This window comes from Typha latifolia, chromosome 9, assembly GCF_019914945.1.
Source record: "Typha latifolia isolate L0001 chromosome 9, TyphaL0001v2, whole genome shotgun sequence".
Lineage (NCBI taxonomy): Eukaryota > Viridiplantae > Streptophyta > Magnoliopsida > Poales > Typhaceae > Typha > Typha latifolia.
In genome coordinates, this window is record NC_133094.1 from 883,561 (window position 1) to 905,874 (window position 22,314).

The following is a 22,314-nucleotide window of genomic DNA, read 5'->3' on the forward strand; positions in this document are numbered from 1 at the left end:
GGTGCAGCTATTAAATTTTTTTTTTTTGGGTCTATTTTGTCTATTTTGTTGTAACTACTCTCTCATGGCCACATGGATGCATGTGGAGTTGAGTGATCTTATTAAGAAGATGTTGTTGGGATTAATACATTAAGCTGGAGGAGTATTAGAATGAGAGATTGTTCAAGATGTTAGGGTTAAAGGACTCTTAAATAGTGAAAGGAAAAGAGTAATTAAGAATCCAAGTGGAAGCAACTGACTTATATCATAATGCAAAAGGTGTACTTGCTAGGATGTAATCTCTGTTTGTTTAAATCCTTCTGGTTGTTGATTTACTTCTGATGCCATAATTGCAATGGCATGCTCCACATCTCATTATTTCTAGGTGTAATGGTGTGGGCCAGGAGGTTGTTCTTAGTATCATGATTTCTTTACCTTAGCCCATGGACACCATCAATGAGACATTGAGAATAAGGCTAAGCCTGCCTTTGCCCATTCAACAATTTTTTGATTGCATGACTATATATATATCAAAAGGAAATCTACCACATAAAGTATACACACAAGTTTTCACAAAATTACTGCTTGCAACGAAGATTCCCACTAAAATTATAGTTATCACAAACCAGACACACAAAGGGTAGAATACAAGGGAAATATAACTTGTTTATTATGGGTACACAAATCTTGAGCTATCTTCTTTTAGAAAATTGTCAAGAAAGGAATCCATGGAGGTGAATTTAAAAGGGTGGAGGAGGAGGAGGAGGAGGCCATTCCTCAGTTGTATACTACAACTCTGATCACATCCTCTGCGAAATTGGAGGTACAGAATGGAGTTATTGTTTCAGTGCCCATGCTGCTCATGCTTCTACTTCATAAAGGATAAGAAGATCAACAAACCAAAGGAGAAGGATGCAGAGGGAAGCTGAAAGCAATTAGCTACTGCAACTTTTATCTTCACAAAAAGTTGAAGCCAGAATCATATCTCTGCATGTCTGTATCACAGGTTTCATGTGCCTGCATGTTGGAATCTTCTAACTTTCTCCTCTCTTTTTTTCCTCGATTGAGAAGACACCGCGATAGAGTATTAAAATGCCAGGCATATATTATGATAACATAAACCTAGATGTAATTGCATAATGCTCCTTGACAACAATAGTGATCACATCACATTAGTTACTGTGAGCAGTAAGATGAGCTACATGTATAAACCATTTGAGTTTGTCCCTCCCTGACATGATAGAGAGCAAAGTGTACTGTTGGTATTCTCTTGCAGTATACTAGAGTGAGGATTTTTCAAGTTTGAAGATTGAAAAATTGGAGGAATAGCACATAAACAACAAATCGAGCCAGTCTTCTTGGAACTGTGGGAATTGAAGTCTCATCTAGCAAGACATCAATCATTCACACATATTTGTGTACTTATAGCTCTGATAATTCTACAATCCTAGTTAGTCAATTGTGTGCAAATGCCCTGTGTTTCACAACCTCGATATCACAATACTTTGGTCAATTGCGTAGCTTTTGTTTATAACGAGTTTTATTGGTTTTAGAGTATCCTAATAAGATAAATTGTGACAGGAGTAAAGAAGAGGCTGACTTACTTGAATGACCACCAAATTTTGGTTTCACTAGCATTTTAAATTTGTAGAAGTTTCATTAGAAGATAACGGTCAATCCAATAATGTGACCATCAAATATCTGGTTCTAGTGAACTTTTTTTTGTTAGACAGAAGGAATAGCATAACTCTTAATGTAAATGAACTTTAAGAAATCACAAACTGGATCCCCAAATTTTACATATTTCTTGCAAGAATTCTATCAAATTACAAAGGTAATAACCTTAGCTATGACTTTATATCACATATAAGGATTGTCATCTTCAATGATATCAAGAAAAGCGAAACATCTTAAAACCACAAAACCAAAGAACTACAATGCATTAATACCTGAACTCATATAAAGCTGAGTGGCCAATCAAGGACAAATCACTCTACATTTTCATCCTCATCCTCATCATCTGAGATGTTTTGCAAAGGGCCTTTCACCCCAGAATTACTTGAACTAAGAAGCTCCCTTGCTGCTTTCTCAAGAAACTCTTGTGCAGCCATGCGCACAGATGGCTTCTCTGGCAACTGATGCTTCCTCTTCTTCTGAGCCCTACTCCTAACACCATCCGCTCGACTAAGATCCCGCATACCCTTCTTCTGCTCTGAAGTATATGAATGCTTCCTAACATTAGCTCAAAATCTTTTTGACACTAAAGTAACCTATTAAAACCAAGATTCAATAGCACACCTGGCGTCAAATCGGGCAATGAATGACCAATGAATCTTGCTGCTGCCTGCGAATTCAAGGTAGTTGAAGGTCGCAATGGTGCTGTCATCAAATTTTCATTAGAAAAACAAACAAAAGAATTAAGAAATCACATAGAGAAACCCCTGTAGTCACCATAAGATTGATAAATACCTTTGCTCCAGTGATCAAATCGCTCTAATTTTTCTTCATACAAGCTCAACCTATCCTGCAACAAAAGCCCAGAAGCCAAAACAATCAAATAAGACATACCCACACGAAATTTCCAGTTGAACATTAAAAAAACACAACTTTTTTTAGCATACGAGCTCTTTTCTGATGGGATGCTCATCTGGGTCGATTCCATTACATCTCAATCGCGCTGTTCAAACAAAGGTAGGCACAAAAACGATGGTAAAGACGAACTTGGTAAGACAAAAAAGAGAGCTTGTGATATGGGTCACCTGAGAATAGCGCGGTGGCGGCCTTGGAAAGCGCGAGGAAGGCTCGAGCGCGGTGGAGAGGAGGCATCTCGGCGAGGGCTTCGGGCTCAGCCGTAGAGAGGAATTGGAGGAGGTTGGACCTCAAATCCTCAGCGTAGGTGAGGGTTTCTTTCAAGGATTCCATGGTTGCTATTGGGATCAAGCTCTCGGCTTCTTCTCCACTGGCGCCGCCCATTCTTCTTTCTTTTCCTTTTCCTTTTCCCTTTCCCTTGTCCTCGTCTGAGAAGAAGAGAAGCGCGAGAGGTAACAAGGAGAGGAAGACGTGGGGTTTTGGTTGGAATTTAGGGTTGTGATCTATTTACAAGATAATCACAACCGTCTATTTTCCGCCCATTATTTATTCCTCCATATATATATATTATCATGATAGCCAAATACATTTTAAAGAATAAAATCACTTTTGATTTAATACCCAGCCAAATGATCTTGCTAGTTTATTGTAAAAATATTTTTAACCCTCTTTTATAATAAAAAAAAAACTTTTAACAAAAGAAACAATCAATCCACATCTATACTTATCTTTAAACACTTAACACCCCCTTACTTAATTAATCATATTATTAATATAACATTTGAAAAACTGATATTTGAAGTACTAAAACATCATCATTAGTTTTGTTACACAATAATCTATCAGGGGAGAAGTCTCTCACCATTAATTTGGATAAAGATTCTAACAATTTTATTTTAGTTATAAATATAGAGAATGATGTGATAAAAAAAAAAAGTATAAAAAAGTAAAATAATCTTATGCTAAAATACAAGAGAATAGTGACCTAGTTAACAAACTCTACTCCAATTTGGACAATAGAAACAAAGGATGAAGAAAAAGCTATATAAAAGTGAAGCAAAATAAGTTAGAGAAAAAGAGGAGATAATTATCATTACCTTATGGAACCCATTATGAACTTTATGACAATTATGACATTATATTGCCCTATTATGGCATTCAAGATGAGCAATAATTGAAAGTCTCATGATAAGATAATTAATAAAAAAAACAATGGGATAAGTAAGACTTAGGTAATTTGGGAGTTTGTATTTGGTGTATGTGTAATAGGCCCATTCCTAGGTCCCATATCTAAGCCCACATAGCAACCTATTTTTTCTTACAATTTTTAGATTTAATTAAAAAATATGTCATGATCATATCTATGTGCATTATATAATAATATGGCTAAGAATATAAGATCATGGTCTGGAAGTTTAGTTGATGATGACATAATTATAACATCTATTTGTAATTGTGTTACTCTTTCAAATTATATTATCCTTTGAGAAAATAAAATTTAAAAAATATATTTATATAATATTGGATAGTTAGTTGGGTAGCAAACTTATTAAGGAGGTTATTCTTCCGCCTATACGAAAGACGGTGCAAACAATGTTTTCTTATGCCACGTGCCTAGAAAACCCTCGTCCTCAATTAATAAGCGAGTGCGAACGAACAAACAAAAAGGAGACATTTTTTTTTTTTTTTTTTTTTTCTCTTTCTTGATTTCCTCTCTTTTCTCTTCTCTTCTCTTTTCTCTTCTCTTTCATGGCGGAGGCGAAGGAGCCACTGCTTCGATCAAATCCATCGCCGCAGCCGTCCGCATCCCTCCCTCGCCCCTCCTCCACCGCTGCTATAGGCGGCGGTGGCACCACGACCACCGGTTCCAGCGGCCGCCGTCCTCTCTTCCATGGCCTGGACGTCCTCGGACTCAAGAAGCGGGGTGGCGGACTCCGGTCCTGGATCAGAGTAGACGCCTCCACCGGCGGCTCCCAGGTCATGGAGGTCGACAAGCTCACCATAATGCGGCGGTGCGACCTCCCCGCGCGTGACCTCCGCCTCCTGGACCCCCTCTTCGTGTACCCCTCCACGATCCTTGGGAGGGAGAAGGCGATCGTCGTGAATCTCGAGCAGATCAGGTGCATCATAACCGCTGATGAAGTGCTATTACTGAACTCCCTCGATTCCTACGTGCTCCATTACGTGGTTGAGCTCCAGCGCCGCCTCGCTGCGAATTCCTCCGACCCCGCATCGCCGGATTACCTCCCCTTCGAGTTCCGCGCACTCGAGCTCGCCCTCGAGGCGGCATGCACCTTCCTCGATGCGCAGGTATGGTTCTAGGGTTTCTAAGTAGAATTAAGGAGAAAATCCCCCCCTTTTGATGAGAGAAGGATGAAAATTTTGCGGTTTTCTTCTTGGATGTCACTTCTATCTGATGATTGTGTGGTTTCTGACTAGAATTGAAGGGAAAGATCCCTTTGTTATGAGAAAAAGATTGAAGCTTTGAGGTTTAAAACTATAAGGAGAAAAGCCCCTTCCCGATGCGCAGGAGAAAAAAATCTTTAGAGCTTTGGTCTGTGTTGCCGCTTATGGATGATATCTATCTAAGTAGAATTAAGGAGAAAAAGATCTATTTGGATGAGAAACTAGAAAAGAAGCTTTCATGTTTGTCTGATAGTTTTAGGTTTTCGAATTAGAATTAAGGAGGAAAAATCCCTTTTTTGATGAGGAAAGAATAGATAGAAACATAAGATTAGGGAGTGTGGATGTCAGTCCATTAATCTCTGACTGATAGGTAGAGAAACACGTTTATCTGTTCTAGCAGTTGACCCACAAATGATTAATACGTTGACTGCACTGCACCGTAAAAAGAGCAGTTACATTTGTATCATTGACTATATCTATTGATACTACCTTGGGTTTTACCTCTAAGAGGGATTGGCTATAGAGTCAGAGAAATTAGGGCTTGATGTCAGGATATGATAGAATGAGCTTCAGGCAGCACAAGTGGCTCATGGGAAAACATTGGAAAGAAATCCTTTGAAGTTCTATTGTGGCGCATCCAATTTTTTGATGATTGACTCTCACTTCCCGGAGCTAGAAAGCTAACTTGATTGTATATTATTCGTAGTAATAACTTGATTGCCACACTTCTTTGCTACTGTCCATGATTATTTCTCTTGATCAATCTTCTGCAAGGGATCTTGGGTCCTCCCAGGAATGTGATTGTTCCTGACTTCTTCCAGTTAATGTTAATTACATGTGATGTTAGTTCATCTGCTTCTGTTTGGACTCAATTTACAAATGTCCATTTTATCGACTTAATTCAGTCTTGAAGCATAGTGGAAACTGAAGGTTTTTTGCCATTTTGGTTTCATTAATCAGGCGGCAGAACTTGAAATTGAAGCATACCCCTTGTTAGATGAGCTAACATCAAAAATAAGTACTCTAAACTTGGAACGTGTACGCCGTCTAAAAAGTAGACTCGTTGCATTGACTCGGAGAGTGCAGAAGGTAAATCTATATGTTCTGCTTGTCATTTTATTATCATCTCTCAGTAGCATCTGAATTTTGTTCAATCACTACGCAGGTCCGGGATGAAATAGAGCAACTGATGGATGATGATGGTGATATGGCAGAAATGTATCTCACCGAGAAGAAAAGGCGAATGGAAACATCATTCTTTGCTGAACAGTCTTTTTTAGGATACAACAATACGGGTGGTGGATTGTCAGTTTCTGCACCTGTTTCACCTGTTTCTTCCCCACCTGAATCAAGGAGGCTCGATAAGTCCTCGAGCTTTTCTAGGAGCAGGCATGATAGTGTGAGGAGCTCCGAGGGCACTACAGAACACATAGAGGAGCTGGAAATGTTACTGGAAGCATATTTTGTGGTCATTGACAACACTCTTAACAAGTTGACCTCGGTAACAGGCTGTCTGCTTGACTTGTAATCTATCCTTAATATGCCTAGTTGCACTAAACGGCTTAATCTTGTTTCCTCGCTTTTCAGCTCAAGGAGTATATTGACGACACTGAAGATTTCATCAACATTCAACTGGTAATTTCACGCACATACACCTAGATTGAATGTTCTGATTTGAGAAAATTGTTTATGCTCAAAGTTCATATCAGCATGCTTAGTTGGTAGATCATAGTTGAATGCTCTGTCTCCGGCCATTGCTAGAATTTTAATCCCGAAAACTGCTACGTTTCTTCATACTGACAAAGTTCACTTTCAAGTCTTGGATTGCTCAACTTGTTCTGTCTAATGACCAGCAACCAGCACAAGTAAATCAAACTTATAGAAACCAAATATACTTTTTCAATTTTGGTGGCTATGTTCAGAAATGTTCTAAATTACATCTGGCAGAAGTTTTATCGCCATGTACAGATGACGACATGCTTTGAGATAAATTTTAATGGAACTATAAATTGTCATACATCTAATAAGTGCTCATTATTCGATAACATCAGATTTGATTGTGTGATTTTTTTTTTAAAATATAGGATAATGTCCGGAATCAGCTGATACAGTTCGAGCTACTGCTAACAACTGCAACATTTGTGGTTGCCATATTTGGCGTGATTGCTGGAATCTTTGGGATGAATTTTGCCATACCATTATTTGATGAACCTGGTGCATTCCAATGGGTGCTGATAATTACTGGGTTAAGTGGTCTAATAATTTTTTGCTTGTTCCTTTTCTTTTTCAGGTACAAACGACTAATGTCCATGTAAATTCTTTGGGTAGCTCAATTTGTTTTGTTATTCATTGGGTTACTCAAAATGGGTAAAGCTTTTCCAATCAATTCTTCTTTTGTATACATAATTAATAATTTTCTTTGATGTTCATAGTTCAAATGTGCAAATGCAACTATTGGTAACTACTAGTGATGAGATGAGAATAAGCTCAAAATTTCTGTTGAGATGTCATCATATATTCTTTACATTGCTTTCTCATCGATGATCATCAGCTTCATCATGTCTAAAAACATTCTCAAACCAAAAAAAAAAAAAAAAAAGTTTGTCTTTACTCTTGTTATTGCCAATAGTTATTTCGATCGATTGTTCAGAGAAATTGATGATATTGGAGTAACATAGGAAAGAAATCCTTTCAACTTGTATATTTTGTTGTCGTACATCTCGTTTGGAAGGCTAACTTGTCCATGAACATGACTGCTGGAAGAAAGAAAGAAAGAAAGAAAGAAAGATAGATATAGATAGATCCTAAGTTCATAACACATCTAAATCTAGAAAAGCTAGAAAACCAACATCTTTAACATCTCCATGACCCACCCAGTGGGAGAAGAAGCTCGCTCTACTAACTTTAACCTCTGCGGTTTCTATCAACGACGTCGCCGGCCCTGGCGGTATTGCCATGGGAGTCGCGGGCCCTCGGCCTGTGATATAGCATGTAGCCCACGGCGCCGACGGCGAGGGCTCCGCCTACGGCCATGGTGGTGTTGCTGAAGGGCATCCGCCGCCGCAGAGCACCCGCAGTATCATTAGTAGACATGGCCTCCTCTCTCTTTCCTCCTCCTCCTTTTAACCTTTTACTCTCTACTCTATTATTCTCTTCTCCCTTTTGGCCTGACTCTCTCTTTGTTTGTCTCTCTTTTCATGGAGATTTAAGGTGCTTAAGTAAGCGGTAGGAGGAGGCGAGGAAGAGAGACACGTAGGAGGCTGACATGTCTACATGCGCCGCCACGTGGTTGTTTGAGGGGACTAATCTCAGAGTTGGGATTCTTTAAGCGCGAGGTTGGATGAATTTCCTACGAGCTGAAGCCGAGTGTTGGGACTTCTGTGAATTTAAAATGAAATTTTACCGATTCAAATGAAAAAGTACAAACAATGAGGTATCAATATGAATTAAATCAATAGAATGAACGACATCTTTCCTCCTATTCTAAACCAAAACTATGAAACTCCAGTAACAACTACCCAATAATTAGTTCAAATCACTCAGAAAGCGAACCCCATCATCCCCAAAACAACCAAAGCACCCAAAACTCCTCTTTTAACCACCGCCACCCCATTAGACCCACTAGTGGGAGCAATGGCAGGGCCCTCATAATCCACCGGCGCCGGCGCCGGGGAGATCCCGCGAAGCGCGTGCCTCTCCGACATCACCACCACGATCATCTTCTGTCCCTTCTGGCAAGCCCCCTCGGCTCCGCTGACGAAGTAGTACGCGCCGGACCGGTGAAAGCTCACCACCGTCGTCCCGTCCTTGTGCGCCGCGATCGGGTTCGAGGTGTTGCAGCTCAAGTAGTCTTCCCTTGTGACTTGGAGAACAGAGTCCTTCGCAGCCTCATACCTCCACACTATTGATAAGAATTTAGGAAGTACCCATATGTTACTACAAATTGATACTTGTACTCTGTTCTGATAAAAGATCAGGAGAGATTTTAGATAGATAATAACGGATGTTTACCGAGGGAATCGCCGACTTGGAACCGATTTGCCTCTGCCCATTTGTTGAGAGAGTCTGACGTAGATGTTGGGATCTTCCACGAGTCGGTGCTGCCTCCAACCAAGAAGTCTTTAGCCTCTGAGCTGATGCTGCTGATGAGGAGAAAAGTGGAGAAGAAGAGGAGGGAAGAAGACATTGATGCCATGTAGAGAGATTGACGTTTGATTCAAGAGAGATAGATACAAGAGAGCTAACAAAGCTTCGAGGTAGAGAGAAGGAGAAGTATATTATGGAGATGTGGGTAGTGATTTGGGTTATTTAAAGGGAGGAAGAGAGAGGAAACTAGCCGTTGGAAGTGAAGGGTTTGGAAATGCCTGCCACGTTTCTCGACGCATTGTTCTGTCGGTTAGTAGTCTAACGGTCGGCAATGGAGTCAATCAATTATGCTTACAACGTTCAGATAGTGACATATTATATTACTTATTATTAGAGAGTTTCTCAAACTTTTATTATTACCAATCTTCTATTTAATTATCTATTAAATAATTTAAAAAAAACACACATCACATCATATATTATTAATCACAAGATTTAAAAAAAAAACTGTTGTTAACTTATATATTTTAATCTCTGATAAAGAAAATTAAGTATTTTATTCTACTATCATTAAATATAGTTACCTTACGGAAATTCTATTTGCACATGAGAAAATCATTTTAAGTTAACTAGCAACTGCAAAGAGAATAAAAAAATAAATATATTGACTAGCAGAGGTGAAAAAAATTTAAAACATCAAGGACCGGAGGTAAAAAAATATAAAAAAAGTATATGAATATTTTAAAAAAATAAAGGGGGTAACTGAAATCTCATTACAAAAATCTTATTGTCAATCTAATCATTTAGCTTCTAATTAAATTATTTAGCATTCTGTTTTTGATTGCAGGAGGGTTTAGATGCTGATGTTTTAGTTTGAGCTTATTTTGCGCTCAAGATTAGCTGCTACTAAGCACTATTCAAGTTTACATTTCTTTAGATGAGATGACATAGTTATGTGTTATATCAAATATATGATATGACACAAGTTTAGGTGACCTCTTCTTGGACATCCTTTTTTTTTATTTGTTAATATATACTAGGTCGCCAAGTTAACTATATCCTATATATATATATATATATTAGGTAATAGCATATGTTATAAAAAAAATACTCAAGCTTAGCTGCTACTAATTACTATTAGCTTAGCTACTAAGGTTACATCTCTTCGATAAAATTGTGAAATTTTTTAAAATCTTGTTGATGTTTAACTATTAATTTCCCTAATAGCAGCAAAAATAATTAGCGGGGTAAAAAAAATTAAAAGCTTAAACTAAGGCGCTAACAAAATAAAAATTAATAAAAATAGTTATATAGTACAGTGGGGTATATGCATGTTTTGCGAAATAGTGGGAGGAGGGCCCCTTTCTAATTCCGCCCTTAATTTTTTTATTATTATTTATACTACCAGAGAAAGAGATTAAAAATCAACTATTTCAACACTTGGAAACTCCAGAGTTACAATCGTTAATCTTGTTTTCTATAGTCTGAAGAAAAGTCGCCCGTTAATCTACAACATTTAGACGATAGATAAGAACAACCATCAATTTCAAGTTTTATGTGATAAGAAGAACGGTAAAAAGATATATATATATATATATATATATATATATAATTATTTTGTTCCTAAAGCTTTAATAATTTCTCTCTAATTGCAGGGGTTAAGATAATATACTTTTGTGATAACTTAGGTTACTTTGCATGCACTCAAGCGCTACTAAGTAAGTATTATTAGCTATACTTAGGTCATCGTTACTGTAAGATTAGGTTTATCTTTTTAATGAGGGTCATATGTAACCACCTAATATAATTGCTGCTTGAGCTAATTTTGCGGTAATTGATGTAATTGCTACTCTTTTCAAACTTTATGAAATTGTCAAAGTGGTGTTAATGGCTTGATGCTGAATTGTAGTCTTTTTCTACTTCTATGTGTTGCAATGCAATTGCTACTCTTTCAAACTGTTTGATTATAGATAGGCATGGTCACCTTGAATTTAATATCCACTTCAGAAGACCACACGACACTCTTGGCTTGCTCCGATGAGGTCAAAGTCTTTTTCCTCCATTACTGTCTCCTTAGAGGTCCTCTTCAACATGAACGGACGTTAATAACGATTCCTAACAGTAGTAGCACTTTTGGTCAATCCCCGTCAAAAGCCAAAACCTTTTCTATCTTCTCTCGCCGTCGAAGAAGCTCGAAAACATAGGGGAGGAGCGTCTCTCGAGGCTTCCATAGTGGAGGAGAAACCGAGCTCGGCGGTGGTGTCGCCCTCGCCGCCAGATCGCTCTCTTCGCAGCTAATTGCTGGAGCCTCGGCGGCCTGGGATCGTCGCCGTGCCGGTTGTGGGAGTGCCTTCACCTCAAGTTTTATGACAATGGGTATTCAATTGGGAAGTTAATAATTTGATTCCCTTGTTCGGCAATCACATCGCCGCCTTCATCTCCATTGTTGTTAGCAGGAAATCCCAATTATCTCCGCTATTGTGTGCTTCACTAGTCTTATATGCATGCATGATTCGCTTCATGGATCAAGCAAACAATTCTACAGCCCTTAAGACCTCTGTTTTATGCGGAAATAATGAGATATTCGAGAGGTAGTATAAGGTGTTAGAATATAAAATATAAAAGCTATTGTTCACTAGTAACTTGAGTTTTTATATAGTTGATGAGTTAATATAAGGTTAGTACTACCAAAATCAACAAGAATGTTCTAAAATAGGGTGTATCAATGCACTAGGCTTCCGGTTGGAGACCTACATCTAAAATTTTGACAAACACACTCTCTTTATCCTTCAAGCAATTTTCTGATTTTAGTACATAAACAAGACCGTAAGACCCTGTATCCAACCTCTCTCGTTCATTTCATCATACAGCCTTAATAAAAAAAGGTTGCATACTTTGAAGAAGCAGCGGATCACATGCACATAAGAAGTGTCATATGGACCATCCTGTATACTTTGACCATACTGTATACTTTGATACTCGTCGAGATATACCCGGTATGAGAATCTAATCTTCCATCGCCACCACTCTCATCTGCTCTTTCCTTTTCTTGTCATCGTCACCACTCACATCGTGACAATTTATGGAAAAAATAAATATCTAAAATCTAACAAAAAGAGTATTTTAGAGATTTTCCATTATTTAGGTGATCAATATGTTTATATATATATATATATATATATATATAGAGAGAGAGAGAGAGAGAGAGAGAGAGAGAGAGAGAGAGAGAGAGAGAGGCAAATACTTAGTAAAACTGTTCTTAATAAATCTTCTTATTGTAAGAATTTATTGATAATAAAAAGTAGAGAATTTTATAAATTACACTTTATATTATACTTATTTTATGATTTACACATTATTTTTAAAAATTTTATAATTCAACCTTTATTTTTTTTCTATAATTCTTGAGTCAGTTAAATTGAAAGGTACTAGTAAAACAATATTTTATTATAATATACATAATAATTTTTAAATATATAAATTACTGTTGTCATTTTTATCTTTTTTTTTGTTTTATCTTCCTCGCTTTAATAATCATCTAATAAATTAGACAGAAACTAATTAGATAATTATTAAAGAGAGGTAGAGAGGAGGATTTAAAATAAGGTAGAGGATGAGGATTAAAGAGGAGGAGAAAGAAGATGAGAGAGAAGAAGACACTAGGAAAGTGATAGCAACAGCTAGAGTGGGAAGGAGGTGGTTGAAAAGGATAATAAATTAATATTTTAATTAATATTAGTTAGTTAAAATAATGTAATAGTGTTAAATCAAAATTATAAAAAAAAGATAGGTCAAAATATTAAATCCGCCAAAAAAAAAGTAAAAGATTTTTTTTATTCATTCTCCAATAAAAGAAGGAATAAAGTTGTTAAGATTAAAATGAATAGTGAAAAAGACAACAACACCCGATAGCCGACCAATGAATCAGTGCCTCATTCGGTAAATCTAAAAAATCTATTGTGCTCAAGAGGTGCCCCCCCATGTGACCACTCCGTACGCTCTTCCAACAATCTCCCCAATAATCACATGCGGCTTTACAAAACCTTTTGCAACCTTCGGTTCCTCACCCTACACGTTCACATTAATACACGCTTAGGCATCCCAAATCCGAGTCTCCACGCACACGTGGCGACTAGAGAGGCCGAGGGGATTGCTTCCCACTCGGTTGGGGATCCGTAACAAGTGCATGTTGACGGCAGCACGCTCGTCACAAGAGTGGAAAGATTACTAGTCTGTCTGTTCTTAAAAGGAGCGTCGTTTTCACTGTGACGCAACTCGGAAAATAACGCGACACAGGTTCAAATCGCCTAGGGTCAGTTGTTTTTTAAATTAAAAAAGAAAAAAGAAAAAAAATTGTTCTTCGCCAGGGCAACGGTAAAACACACTAGGAAGTGACAGTGGCGGTAAGATGTTGGAAAAGGCCACTGTTATTTCCAAAGTGCATCCGATCAGACGATCGCACCGAAGCACGATCGGTTTCCTGATACCTGTTTTAAGAGATTAAACGCGGACCACAGAAATTATATCAGATGTGATCCGTCATAGAAAGAAACCATGCTCCTTTGAACCGAACCGAATTGACCTTATTATTAACTAGTTTCTACCGTGGATTGGATACTTGCAAAAATTCAATGCATGCAGTCGTTTTCCCCATAAATGTAATAAGGAGACTATAATACTTCGGGTTCAGATTGGGTTCACCGTAGGTTTGGAAGTTGAATCGATCTCAGTACCGGGACGGGAAGAGTCGAAACCTCCGGCCTACGGCCTACCTCTCTATGTGGGGCCCCACGTTTAGGCACAGACCAAGGACAGCTCCCTCAACTCTGAAGGCCGACTATAATTCGTGGCCTTTAGGCCTCCACGTATCCAACCTAATCATGTACTCTTCTCTCTACCTCCCAATAAGATAGACATCTCTGACTAATCCCCACTTCCCCAACACAGAGGTAGGAACCAATAGTGGTAGGCCAGTAGCAGAAGAGCAAGGGGACCAAAACTTTGAAACCGGAGAAGAAACTGAGAGGGAAGAGGCATGGTGAGGTACTGGGGGTTGGACGCAAGGGTATGCGACTCGTGCAAGTCCTTGCCGGCGCAAGTGTACTGCCAAGCGGACGCGGCGTACCTGTGCGGCACGTGCGACGCACGCGTGCACGGGGCGAACAAGCTTGCCTCGCGGCACGAGCGGGTGTGGGTGTGCGAGGTGTGTGAGCAGGCTCCCGCCGCCATCACGTGCAAGGCGGACGCCGCCTCCCTCTGTGTCACATGCGACGCCGACATCCACGACGCTAACCCCCTTGCCCGCCGCCACGTGCGCGTCCCCATCGTCCCCTTCCTCCATCCCCCGACATCCGCTTCCGCCGACGGCGGTCTATTCAAGGTAGCCAACGAGGACGAAGACGTGGAGGAGGAGGAGGAGGCGGAGGCGGATGCCGCCACGTGGCTCATCCCGAACTCAAACGGCAAGCCTAGTACGAACCTCAAGGGGGCGATGGAGGGGACGGATGTCAGATCCGGCGACTACTTCTTCTCCGACGTGGAACCCTACCTGGATCTGGAGTATGCCTCCTCCGTGGACGCCCACTACCACCACACCGACAGCGTCGTCCCAGTCCACGCCAAGTCCGCCGGCGCCGGCGTGGGGTTCAAACCATCATACACGGCATTCCCCGCCCAATCCCTTAGCCACAGCGTAAAACCACAAAGAAAATTCCAGATACATACCTGATTCCTCAATCGATCGGCCTGCTTCTTGACTATTTCTGTTTGAAATCTTCTCAGATGTCGTCGTCCGAGGTCGGGGTGGTTCCGGACGCGAGCGGCGTCGCCGACGTCACGAAGCCTTACGGCGGCGGAAAAGGTGAGGAAAAGGTGGCGGCGCCGATGACGATACCGAGTGCGGCGGTGGATCGAGAGGCGAGGGTGCTGAGGTACAGGGAGAAGAGGAAGAACCGAAGGTTCGAGAAGACGATCCGATACGCGTCGAGGAAGGCGTATGCGGAGGCGCGGCCACGGATCAAGGGAAGGTTCGCGAAGCGGACGGAGATCGAGCCGGAGGCGGAGGCCGATCAGATCTACTTCTCCTCCCCTGGCTACGGCGTCGTTCCTACGTTTTGAGATGATTCCGGATTCGCCTATCCTATTTATAGGCAACGGAAATCCAATTAATTTCATCTCTTTTAGAAATGGGCTGTTGGAATGATTTACATTCTATATTATATGTGGATTTCATGCATTCTCAAATTAACTGCTGAATTTCTTACAAGGAAGCAGAGTCCAACAATGTCTTATGTTCAGAGAAATCAAAAACTTTTAATATTAGTTTATATCGCATAAATTACCAAAGCACCAAACACCTTCATCTTGCCCTCTCACAAGTCAAACCTTACTACAACCTTAGGAACATTCAGAACAAAATCAAGCCAGCTCCCAAAAAGAAAAAGAAAAAGGTCTCCTATGTGAAGTTAGATGACTAGTAGGGATAGTAACAATCAGTATCCAGAGAGCAATCATCCATCTCATCAACCTCAATTTCAAGCATCTTCCATCTTTCTGATGCCTTCAGGTCATGGCTGCCTGATAGAAGATGTAGTACCTGAAAGTCCACAAGTTCGTTGTGACAGCAGTTCATCTAGTTTTTTGCATTTCTTGTAAAGATTCGACCTACCTTGCTCATCGATGGTCGCCAAATTGATGGCTGCCTAATGCAATTAGATGCAATCTGCACTAGCCTCTGCAGCTGATCTCTGTCGTACTCGCCGCGAAGATTTGGGTCAGCCAGTTCAGTAATCTTGCCAGCCTCCAGAAGTGGCTTGGCCTGGTAATTTCATAGAAGCAAGAGACAACACAAATGAGCTTAATTTTTTTATCACAAAACACATGAAGAGAATGTTAGAGACTTACCCACTGTATCAGGTTTTGCTTCGAGGAATCCACAGGCCTCCTTCCGGTGACGATCTCCAATAGTAGAACACCGAAGGCGAAAACGTCTGTCTTCTCATCAACAATTCCATGCATGAAGTACTCTGGTGCTAAATACCTGTTTTCACAATTCAGAAACAATTCTATCAGTAGATCTCCTTCATGTATCTCTCAGTTGCTGCTCATGTCTTCCATAATGTAGCTACATCAATGTCATCAGGACTTCGTCGTAACATAATTCGACCTCATAACCAAACATGTCACAGATATTGAAACTACTACTATACTTATTCTTCTGCAAGGAGGATGCCGAGATTTTTACCCAAAAGTGCCTTCAATTGGAATGACAGAATGATGACTCCATTGCTTTGGAAGCCATTTCGCCAGTCCAAAATCTGAAATCTATGGTAGGAAGGTATACTTTAGGCTGAGATGCAGAAAAGCAGAGAAGTGTAGTAAATTTAAGAGTGAATGAGACGATTAGGCCCAACCTGGGGTTCAAAGTCCACTCCTAGAAGAACATTGGATGCCTTGATGTCGCGATGAATGACTCTATGTCTGCAACACTTGTGAAGGTAATGCAGACCTCTAGCAATCCCTACTGCTATCTTATATCTCACAGGCCAGTCAAGAAGCTTGTTATCTTTTCCTGAAAACATTACAAAGTCTTTATTAAGCTTGCACTTTTTTAATATTGAAAAGAAAATTGAACTAGGAAGTAGGAGAATCCTTACCATGCAGAGCTGATGCCAGGGTTCCATTGGGACATAATTCAAATATTAGATGGAGTCCATTCTCAATGCAGCAGCCTAGTAAATAGGCTGTATTTGGATGGCAAACATGACCAAGTATGCCCAATTCTATGAGAAATTCTTTCTCCTTGTTCTCATCTGTCTTGCCTTTAGCCAATCTCTTGACTGCTATGCATTGGCCATCATCAAGTGTCCCTTTATATACTTCTGCAAATCCTCCTCTCCCCACCATGTTATCTAATTAAAACATGAAAAAAAAACCTTAATTAAGAAAGTAGTTGTGTGGATTGGCATACTTTTTGTTATCCATGAGATTAAATTTTCTGACCTGAGTGGAAGTTGTCTGTTGCAATTGAAATCTCTTGATAGCTAAATAATCTCCACAAAGGCTTCTGTTCTTCAGTATAGGATGAACACAGATCGCTCTCCTTTCCGATTGAATCCCTCGTCGAGCGGAAATAAGGAAACAACGTCCGAATGAAGGATAAGCGGCGCCAAATGTTCCTACGGCTACGAACACCAGTGTCATTACTGGATGGACTAGAACAGTCCTCAAGAACTTGTTGCCTTCCCTCTGGTCCATCTAGCACAGCTCTTGGTGAGGTCTTCTCATCTATGCTCTCACTTAAAGACTGCAACTTTTCTCTCTTTGAGTATGCTTTCAAGAGCTTCCGAAGAGGGGATAAACTTTTAGCTAAATTGGTGTCACTTTTATCCCATCTTGAAGTTGAAATTCGATTATCTGTGAATCACCAACTAAAAGAATAAGTATGAAGTTTAAAATTTTATTGCAATGAAGTTAAATTCTCTCACCTTGATGCGTCTCAGGATCCAATTCAGCTGCATTTTGTCTCATACCTTGTTTCCCAATAGCGATTACAGAGCAACCTTTTGGAGCATACATGAAGCAATAATTTGAAATTTCATAGGAGCTCCTAGAATCAAAAGAAGTTTACTCTCAAATTAATTGTCAACAGACTGAAATAAGGGTGTATAACATAGAAGATGAAGACAATTATAGTGTCACCTCTGAGTTGAATTCCTTGAGCTGCCAACGAGAAGGTAGCTGGCCTCAGTATGAGCCGCTTCATCGATGAGACCCCTTCCAATGCTAGAACTAGTCCTGACCTTCGCCTCCAACTTTACCTAGAACATTAAGGATTTTGGAATATATCAAGCAATTTCAATTCATTTTAGACTAGTTATCACAAACCTTGAATCAATTTACCTGCTTCCTTTCACTGGCCTCAACAAACTCTCCGAGCATTGAAATAACAAATGCCTTAGCTTGACGCAATCGAGTCTTCTCGGAATTAATCTTCTTCCTATCCTTCCCTACTGTCATTCGTACACACCAATGTGACACAAATTCAACTAAACATAGACATGAACATATCTATCTCCAACTTGAAAGAGTACTGACCAAGAACATGAAGCGCAACGACTGTGTCATTCGTATGCGCTGCGACTCCTACCGCCCACGATAGAAGCTCCATGCTTGCTCGAGCGTCGAGTGAGACACCGACAAGTATTCTAGAGCTCGGAGGGCACTCCTCTATGGTATCCATGTTGGAAGAAAAGAATCAAGGCTATGTTTCTTTCTTGCAATGCAGGGAGGGAAAGCGACACCCCTGAAGTTTAAATTTGAAGAGGCTGCATGGATGGAGATGGAAGGAGGTTGGATGTGGAGACCACCATTTTGCTGTCATTCAACTAGGCTTGCTCAAGAAGTATACCAGAGGAGTAGATGGAGAGGATATGAATTCTCTGATTAATAGATAGGATGGGGAGGTGATGATCTTTTCATTACTGTTTTGGCTTCCATTGAAGATAATGGTGGTTGGTAGGAGGAGGTTTGGGGTGGAAGCAAAGGTTGGAAGATTGATTTTTATCTTGTTGTTGAAGCCAAAGCATGTGGCCATGGAGGTGCTGATAAAAGTTCATAACTCACTTATTAGTCTTTAACCATACTGGAGCTCCACTTCCTTTAATGGCTTTTGCCTCTCCCTTTTTAAGCCACTGAAGAGATATTAGAGGCTAGGAGATGCAATCATGCAAAAGGTGAGAGGCAATAGGATTTGAGAAAAGGAGAGGCCAAATGATGTGTGGAATGGAGGGTCCTAGCATAATGGTTCTCTTTGTCAGTCCTAAGATTCTGGAAGAATTGTGGTGATTCCTTAGATTACTTTTGCTGCACAAATCCTTAACTAAGAAAAAGGCACAATTATTTAGAGAACTTGCTCTGGTAATATTTTTAAATTTAAAAGAACTTAATCTTATTGTAATCGGACCAAGTTACAGCCACTAGTCAACTATTAATTAAAATATAAAAGGACTTAATTATCCTCACATAAATACAACCAAATTTAACGATGAAAGGTATAGTTTAATCATTGAACATATTACTTACAACACTCCATGTCATCTTTTCGGAGGGAATTCATTTTCTTACCTACTTCTTTCCCTCCTACGCCTGTTGAATAGTAGAAAGCTCTGCTCTGCTTTGTAATTTGGTCATTTGTATTGTTAGATTTAACAAAATATGACTTAGGCTGGATTACAAAAGGATTAAATTTTGCACAACAGAGGAAATGTAAACAACAAGACATGAATCTCTTGATACAGTTAAGATATTACAATTCTTGAAGAAACTATTCTCATCATATATATATATATATATTATGGCAACTCATTCATGACCTTCCTCCTGTCCCCGTACATCAGATAGGGGTCATGGATCTTCTGCACCTCCATGGTCCCAAACACCCCATAAACACTAGTCTCGTTCTCCATTGAGTACGCCATCTTCTTCTCCTCCTCCTCATCATCATCACCATCATCCATATCCATCAAATGCTCCCCATACCTCACACTTTCCAACCTCATCACCCCATCCACCTTCTTCTTCCCTCTTATCACCTCGCCACTTCCTCGAAGTATCTCCACAACCTCCCTCATGTCCGGCCTCCTCTCCGGCTCCCCTTGCACGCAGAGCACGGCTGCCTCGACGACACGTGTAATCTGTGCCAGAATATGAAAGATTTTAAATATAAATTACTTTCTTCTTATGTAAATATAAAACAATAGAAGTAGCCATCGTGAGTTTATCATGACCTCCGCCATATCAAAATTGCCACGTAGTTTCGGGTCGACAAGGTCCCGGATCCGACCTCTGGAGATGAACGGCTCGGCCCACTCGGTAATGGTGCGCCTAATTCCTCCGGGGAGCTTCTCGATGGGTTTGTGGCCGGAGACGAGCTCGAGGAGGAGGACTCCGAAGCTGTAGACGTCGCAGCTATCGGAGACTTTTCCCCACATGGCGTACTCCGGGGCGAGGTAGCCGAGGGTGCCCTTGACTCGGGTCGTCATGTGGCTGACGCCGTCCGGGATGAGCTTGGCGAAGCCAAAGTCGGCGACGAGGGGTTCGAAGTCGGAGTCGAGGAGGACGTTGCTGGCCTTGATGTCGCGGTGGATTATGTGCGGAGTCACCTCGTGGTGCAAGTACCTGCATAACATTGATATGATATACATAATATTGGTATCAACTGAGATTATCTAACATATACAACATTCCACCAAGAGGAAGCAAGCAATGTGCAAAGACTAATATAAGAAACTTAATTACACTAGGCCTTGTGCGGATCCCATTATGATGTTCATCCTTTTGTTCCAGTCCAATTGCACTTCGCTTGCAAACTGACCATGTAAATGGGATAAAAGGCTGAGATTGGGCATGTAGTCATAGACAATTAACCTCTGATCCGTTCCGGCACAATAACCTCTGAGACCCAGCAAGTTCTTATGGCGAACTCTTGCCAAAACTTCAACCTCCACAGCAAATTCCATCTCAGCTTTCGAGTTCATGGCCTTCAATTTCTTCACAGCTATCTGCTCAAACTCAACAAACAGTATATTGATTATATGTTAGAGTTGTAACATCCTAGATCAATTATTCATATCAAAGTCAAGTACGTACGTACGTACCTGAAGGCCATCGGTGGTCTTTCCCCAGTAAACGCTTCCAAACCCCCCTTCGCCGAGCTTATTCTCCTCGCTAAACCCATTAGTTGCAGAATAAAGCTCTTTGTAGGTGAATATTCTCCACGTACTATTCATTCCTCCGCTGACAAATCTATGATTCAAACTAAATTAAGCCTTGCATCAAGAAAATTATCATGGATTAAGTAATGGGAAATTTTAAAAAAAAATTTAACACTTACCCTTGTTCTACCTTCTCGTTTCCACAGCACGAGCTCATGAATGAGCCCATATCCTCGTCTTATCGATATCTCCTTAACGTTAATTAGTTTCCTCGTGTGTTTATATCCCTTTGCCGTCAAAACCATGGGAGATGGACATGAGAAGAACCTGGGCCGTCCGTGGCCGGCAAAAAAACTGGTAGGTGTCCACGTGGCAGCATACATGGTGGAGGCCACTTGTATTTGAAAACCTCAGGGTGCCACGTGGAGGGAAGGAGTAGGTTGACCGAGGAGCAGGCCGATGTAACTATCATATTATGGGCCCAATTATTTGATCTCAAACAAACGGCCTATATATGGATTTCTGAGAGGTGCCGTGCCCTCTTTGATTGAAGGAGCGAGATAGTATTTATACGGATCAAATAGTAACTCCAATTTCTATAGCTAGTAGTAGGATCCGACCGTTAACCTACCGGTACTCTAATTATCTAGTTATTTTTCACACAGCACCATCTTGCATGGGACTATGTAGTCATTGTCATCCTCTTCGAATTAAGCCCAACTACATACATCCTCCCCATACCAAGAATCTTAGCCAAGAGGCTCATATTAATTAGTCATATACCTCTCAGTGGCCCTCTTGTGTTCCCCCTTGTCATTTTAACACTTTGAGACCCTTTAGGTAGCATATAACGAAGGGGGATATAACTATCATCGATCCAATGGCTCCTCACCTGCATGTTGTCGGCCACCTTCACTACATCTCTCCTTCTCATCACCCACCTTTATCTCAGAAATCATCCCTCCACTATTTTAGTTTGTTGAATTTAACATCACTTGAAAGGCTCAGTTCATCAACCCCAAATCTATTCTGATCGATGCTATAAGACAGGGATAAGTATACTTACAAATTATATAATATAATTTACACCGTATATTTATTTATTTTTATCATCTCAAAAATAATAATAAATATATAAATATATATATATATATATATATATATCCGAATATTATTACGCCGTTACGGGTTCCTACGCGCTGTCCGCTCGCCGCATCCCAAACCCATACCCGCGTCCGGTCTCCACCTGCCCCTTAAACTCCCAATTAGAACTCTCCACGTAGAGTGTATTTTAGTTCGGGTTCCCGTGACTCTTAATAGCTGACGGTCTACTTAACCTCCTTTGGATAAGCGAAATATTATTACTTTTCTAACAGTATTAGATTTATTTATTTAAATTAAGAATATTTAGAAATAAAATAGTCATCTAATAATTTTTTGCCTACATCGTAGAGTAGAAGATATTAGATAGTTGTTCCCAAATCCCCTCCCCATAAAATATAAAACTGGAATAGATAAACGGCAAATAAATCTCATCTCA

At 40.2% G+C, this 22,314-nt stretch overlaps 6 protein-coding genes across 7 annotated transcripts; 2 read left to right on the top strand and 4 right to left on the bottom strand.

The window, feature by feature from the left end:
• Positions 1-1,718: 1,718 nt before the first annotated feature.
• On the bottom strand, positions 1,719-3,026 carry LOC140795720 (uncharacterized). The gene is made up of 5 exons (XM_073148447.1): positions 2,739-3,026; positions 2,601-2,656; positions 2,449-2,503; positions 2,278-2,358; positions 1,719-2,191 (listed from the first exon to the last, which is right to left on the bottom strand). Exons 1-5 carry the CDS (start codon positions 2,950-2,952, stop codon positions 1,968-1,970), a joined length of 630 nt encoding a protein of 209 aa, XP_073004548.1. The 5' UTR covers positions 2,953-3,026; the 3' UTR covers positions 1,719-1,967.
• A 1,125-nt stretch (positions 3,027-4,151) lies between these two features.
• LOC140795503 (magnesium transporter MRS2-1-like) lies at positions 4,152-7,477 on the top strand. The gene is made up of 5 exons (XM_073148108.1): positions 4,152-4,878; positions 5,935-6,063; positions 6,140-6,475; positions 6,562-6,609; positions 7,059-7,477. Exons 1-5 carry the CDS (start codon positions 4,318-4,320, stop codon positions 7,287-7,289), a joined length of 1,305 nt encoding a protein of 434 aa, XP_073004209.1. The 5' UTR covers positions 4,152-4,317; the 3' UTR covers positions 7,290-7,477.
• An 873-nt stretch (positions 7,478-8,350) lies between these two features.
• Positions 8,351-9,383, bottom strand: LOC140795504 (early nodulin-like protein 14). The gene is made up of 2 exons (XM_073148109.1): positions 8,986-9,383; positions 8,351-8,875 (listed from the first exon to the last, which is right to left on the bottom strand). Exons 1-2 carry the CDS (start codon positions 9,167-9,169, stop codon positions 8,514-8,516), a joined length of 546 nt encoding a protein of 181 aa, XP_073004210.1. The 5' UTR covers positions 9,170-9,383; the 3' UTR covers positions 8,351-8,513.
• A 4,359-nt stretch (positions 9,384-13,742) lies between these two features.
• LOC140795506 (zinc finger protein CONSTANS-LIKE 4-like) lies at positions 13,743-15,325 on the top strand. The gene is made up of 2 exons (XM_073148112.1): positions 13,743-14,752; positions 14,842-15,325. Exons 1-2 carry the CDS (start codon positions 14,096-14,098, stop codon positions 15,175-15,177), a joined length of 993 nt encoding a protein of 330 aa, XP_073004213.1. The 5' UTR covers positions 13,743-14,095; the 3' UTR covers positions 15,178-15,325.
• Positions 15,326-15,347: 22 nt separating this feature from the next.
• LOC140795505 (probable receptor-like serine/threonine-protein kinase At5g57670) lies at positions 15,348-18,480 on the bottom strand. Its single transcript, XM_073148110.1, has 11 exons — positions 18,157-18,480; positions 17,962-18,071; positions 17,761-17,879; positions 17,547-17,668; positions 17,062-17,475; positions 16,716-16,970; positions 16,473-16,630; positions 16,304-16,383; positions 15,964-16,099; positions 15,728-15,877; positions 15,348-15,655 (listed from the first exon to the last, which is right to left on the bottom strand). The coding sequence occupies exons 1-11, from the start codon at positions 18,299-18,301 to the stop codon at positions 15,533-15,535; spliced, it is 1,812 nt and encodes a 603-aa protein (XP_073004211.1). The 5' UTR covers positions 18,302-18,480; the 3' UTR covers positions 15,348-15,532.
• Positions 18,481-19,326: 846 nt separating this feature from the next.
• LOC140795365 (PTI1-like tyrosine-protein kinase At3g15890) lies at positions 19,327-21,028 on the bottom strand. Of its 2 annotated transcripts, none has more exons than XM_073147884.1 (5): positions 20,954-21,028; positions 20,718-20,865; positions 20,359-20,621; positions 19,848-20,238; positions 19,327-19,754 (listed from the first exon to the last, which is right to left on the bottom strand). In XM_073147884.1, the coding sequence occupies exons 1-5, from the start codon at positions 21,001-21,003 to the stop codon at positions 19,413-19,415; spliced, it is 1,194 nt and encodes a 397-aa protein (XP_073003985.1). In that variant the 5' UTR covers positions 21,004-21,028; the 3' UTR covers positions 19,327-19,412. The 2 variants fall into 2 exon arrangements, with proteins under 2 accessions (XP_073003985.1, XP_073003984.1); XM_073147883.1 differs by having other exon boundaries at positions 19,328-19,754; positions 20,718-20,877.
• Between the last annotated feature and the right edge of the window lie 1,286 nt (positions 21,029-22,314).

Bases quoted from the DNA above. Each gene is read 5' to 3' on its own strand.
- LOC140795720 (XM_073148447.1), bottom strand. From the start codon at position 2,952: ATGGGCGGCGCCAGTGGAGAAGAAGCCGAGAGCTTGATCCCAATAGCA. The intron at 2,657-2,738 runs GTGACCCATATC...TTGTTTGAACAG, and splicing joins CGCCACCGCGCTATTCTCAG to CGCGATTGAGATGTAATGGA. The intron at 2,504-2,600 runs GTATGCTAAAAA...CTTTTGTTGCAG, and splicing joins ATCCCATCAGAAAAGAGCTC to GATAGGTTGAGCTTGTATGA.
- LOC140795503 (XM_073148108.1), top strand. From the start codon at position 4,318: ATGGCGGAGGCGAAGGAGCCACTGCTTCGATCAAATCCATCGCCGCAG. The intron at 4,879-5,934 runs GTATGGTTCTAG...TTCATTAATCAG, and splicing joins GCACCTTCCTCGATGCGCAG to GCGGCAGAACTTGAAATTGA. The intron at 6,610-7,058 runs GTAATTTCACGC...TTTAAAATATAG, and splicing joins ATTTCATCAACATTCAACTG to GATAATGTCCGGAATCAGCT.
- LOC140795504 (XM_073148109.1), bottom strand. From the start codon at position 9,169: ATGGCATCAATGTCTTCTTCCCTCCTCTTCTTCTCCACTTTTCTCCTC. The intron at 8,876-8,985 runs GTAAACATCCGT...TCTTATCAATAG, and splicing joins CCAAGTCGGCGATTCCCTCG to TGTGGAGGTATGAGGCTGCG.
- LOC140795506 (XM_073148112.1), top strand. From the start codon at position 14,096: ATGGTGAGGTACTGGGGGTTGGACGCAAGGGTATGCGACTCGTGCAAG. The intron at 14,753-14,841 runs GTAAAACCACAA...AAATCTTCTCAG, and splicing joins CCCAATCCCTTAGCCACAGC to ATGTCGTCGTCCGAGGTCGG.
- LOC140795505 (XM_073148110.1), bottom strand. From the start codon at position 18,301: ATGGATACCATAGAGGAGTGCCCTCCGAGCTCTAGAATACTTGTCGGT. The intron at 18,072-18,156 runs GTCAGTACTCTT...TACGAATGACAG, and splicing joins CGTTGCGCTTCATGTTCTTG to TAGGGAAGGATAGGAAGAAG. The intron at 15,656-15,727 runs GTAGGTCGAATC...GTGGACTTTCAG, and splicing joins GGCGACCATCGATGAGCAAG to GTACTACATCTTCTATCAGG.
- LOC140795365 (XM_073147883.1), bottom strand. From the start codon at position 21,003: ATGGGCTCATTCATGAGCTCGTGCTGTGGAAACGAGAAGGTAGAACAA. The intron at 20,622-20,717 runs GTACGTACGTAC...GAGTTTGAGCAG, and splicing joins AGACCACCGATGGCCTTCAG to ATAGCTGTGAAGAAATTGAA. The intron at 20,239-20,358 runs GTAATTAAGTTT...AATGTTATGCAG, and splicing joins GGATCCGCACAAGGCCTAGT to GTACTTGCACCACGAGGTGA.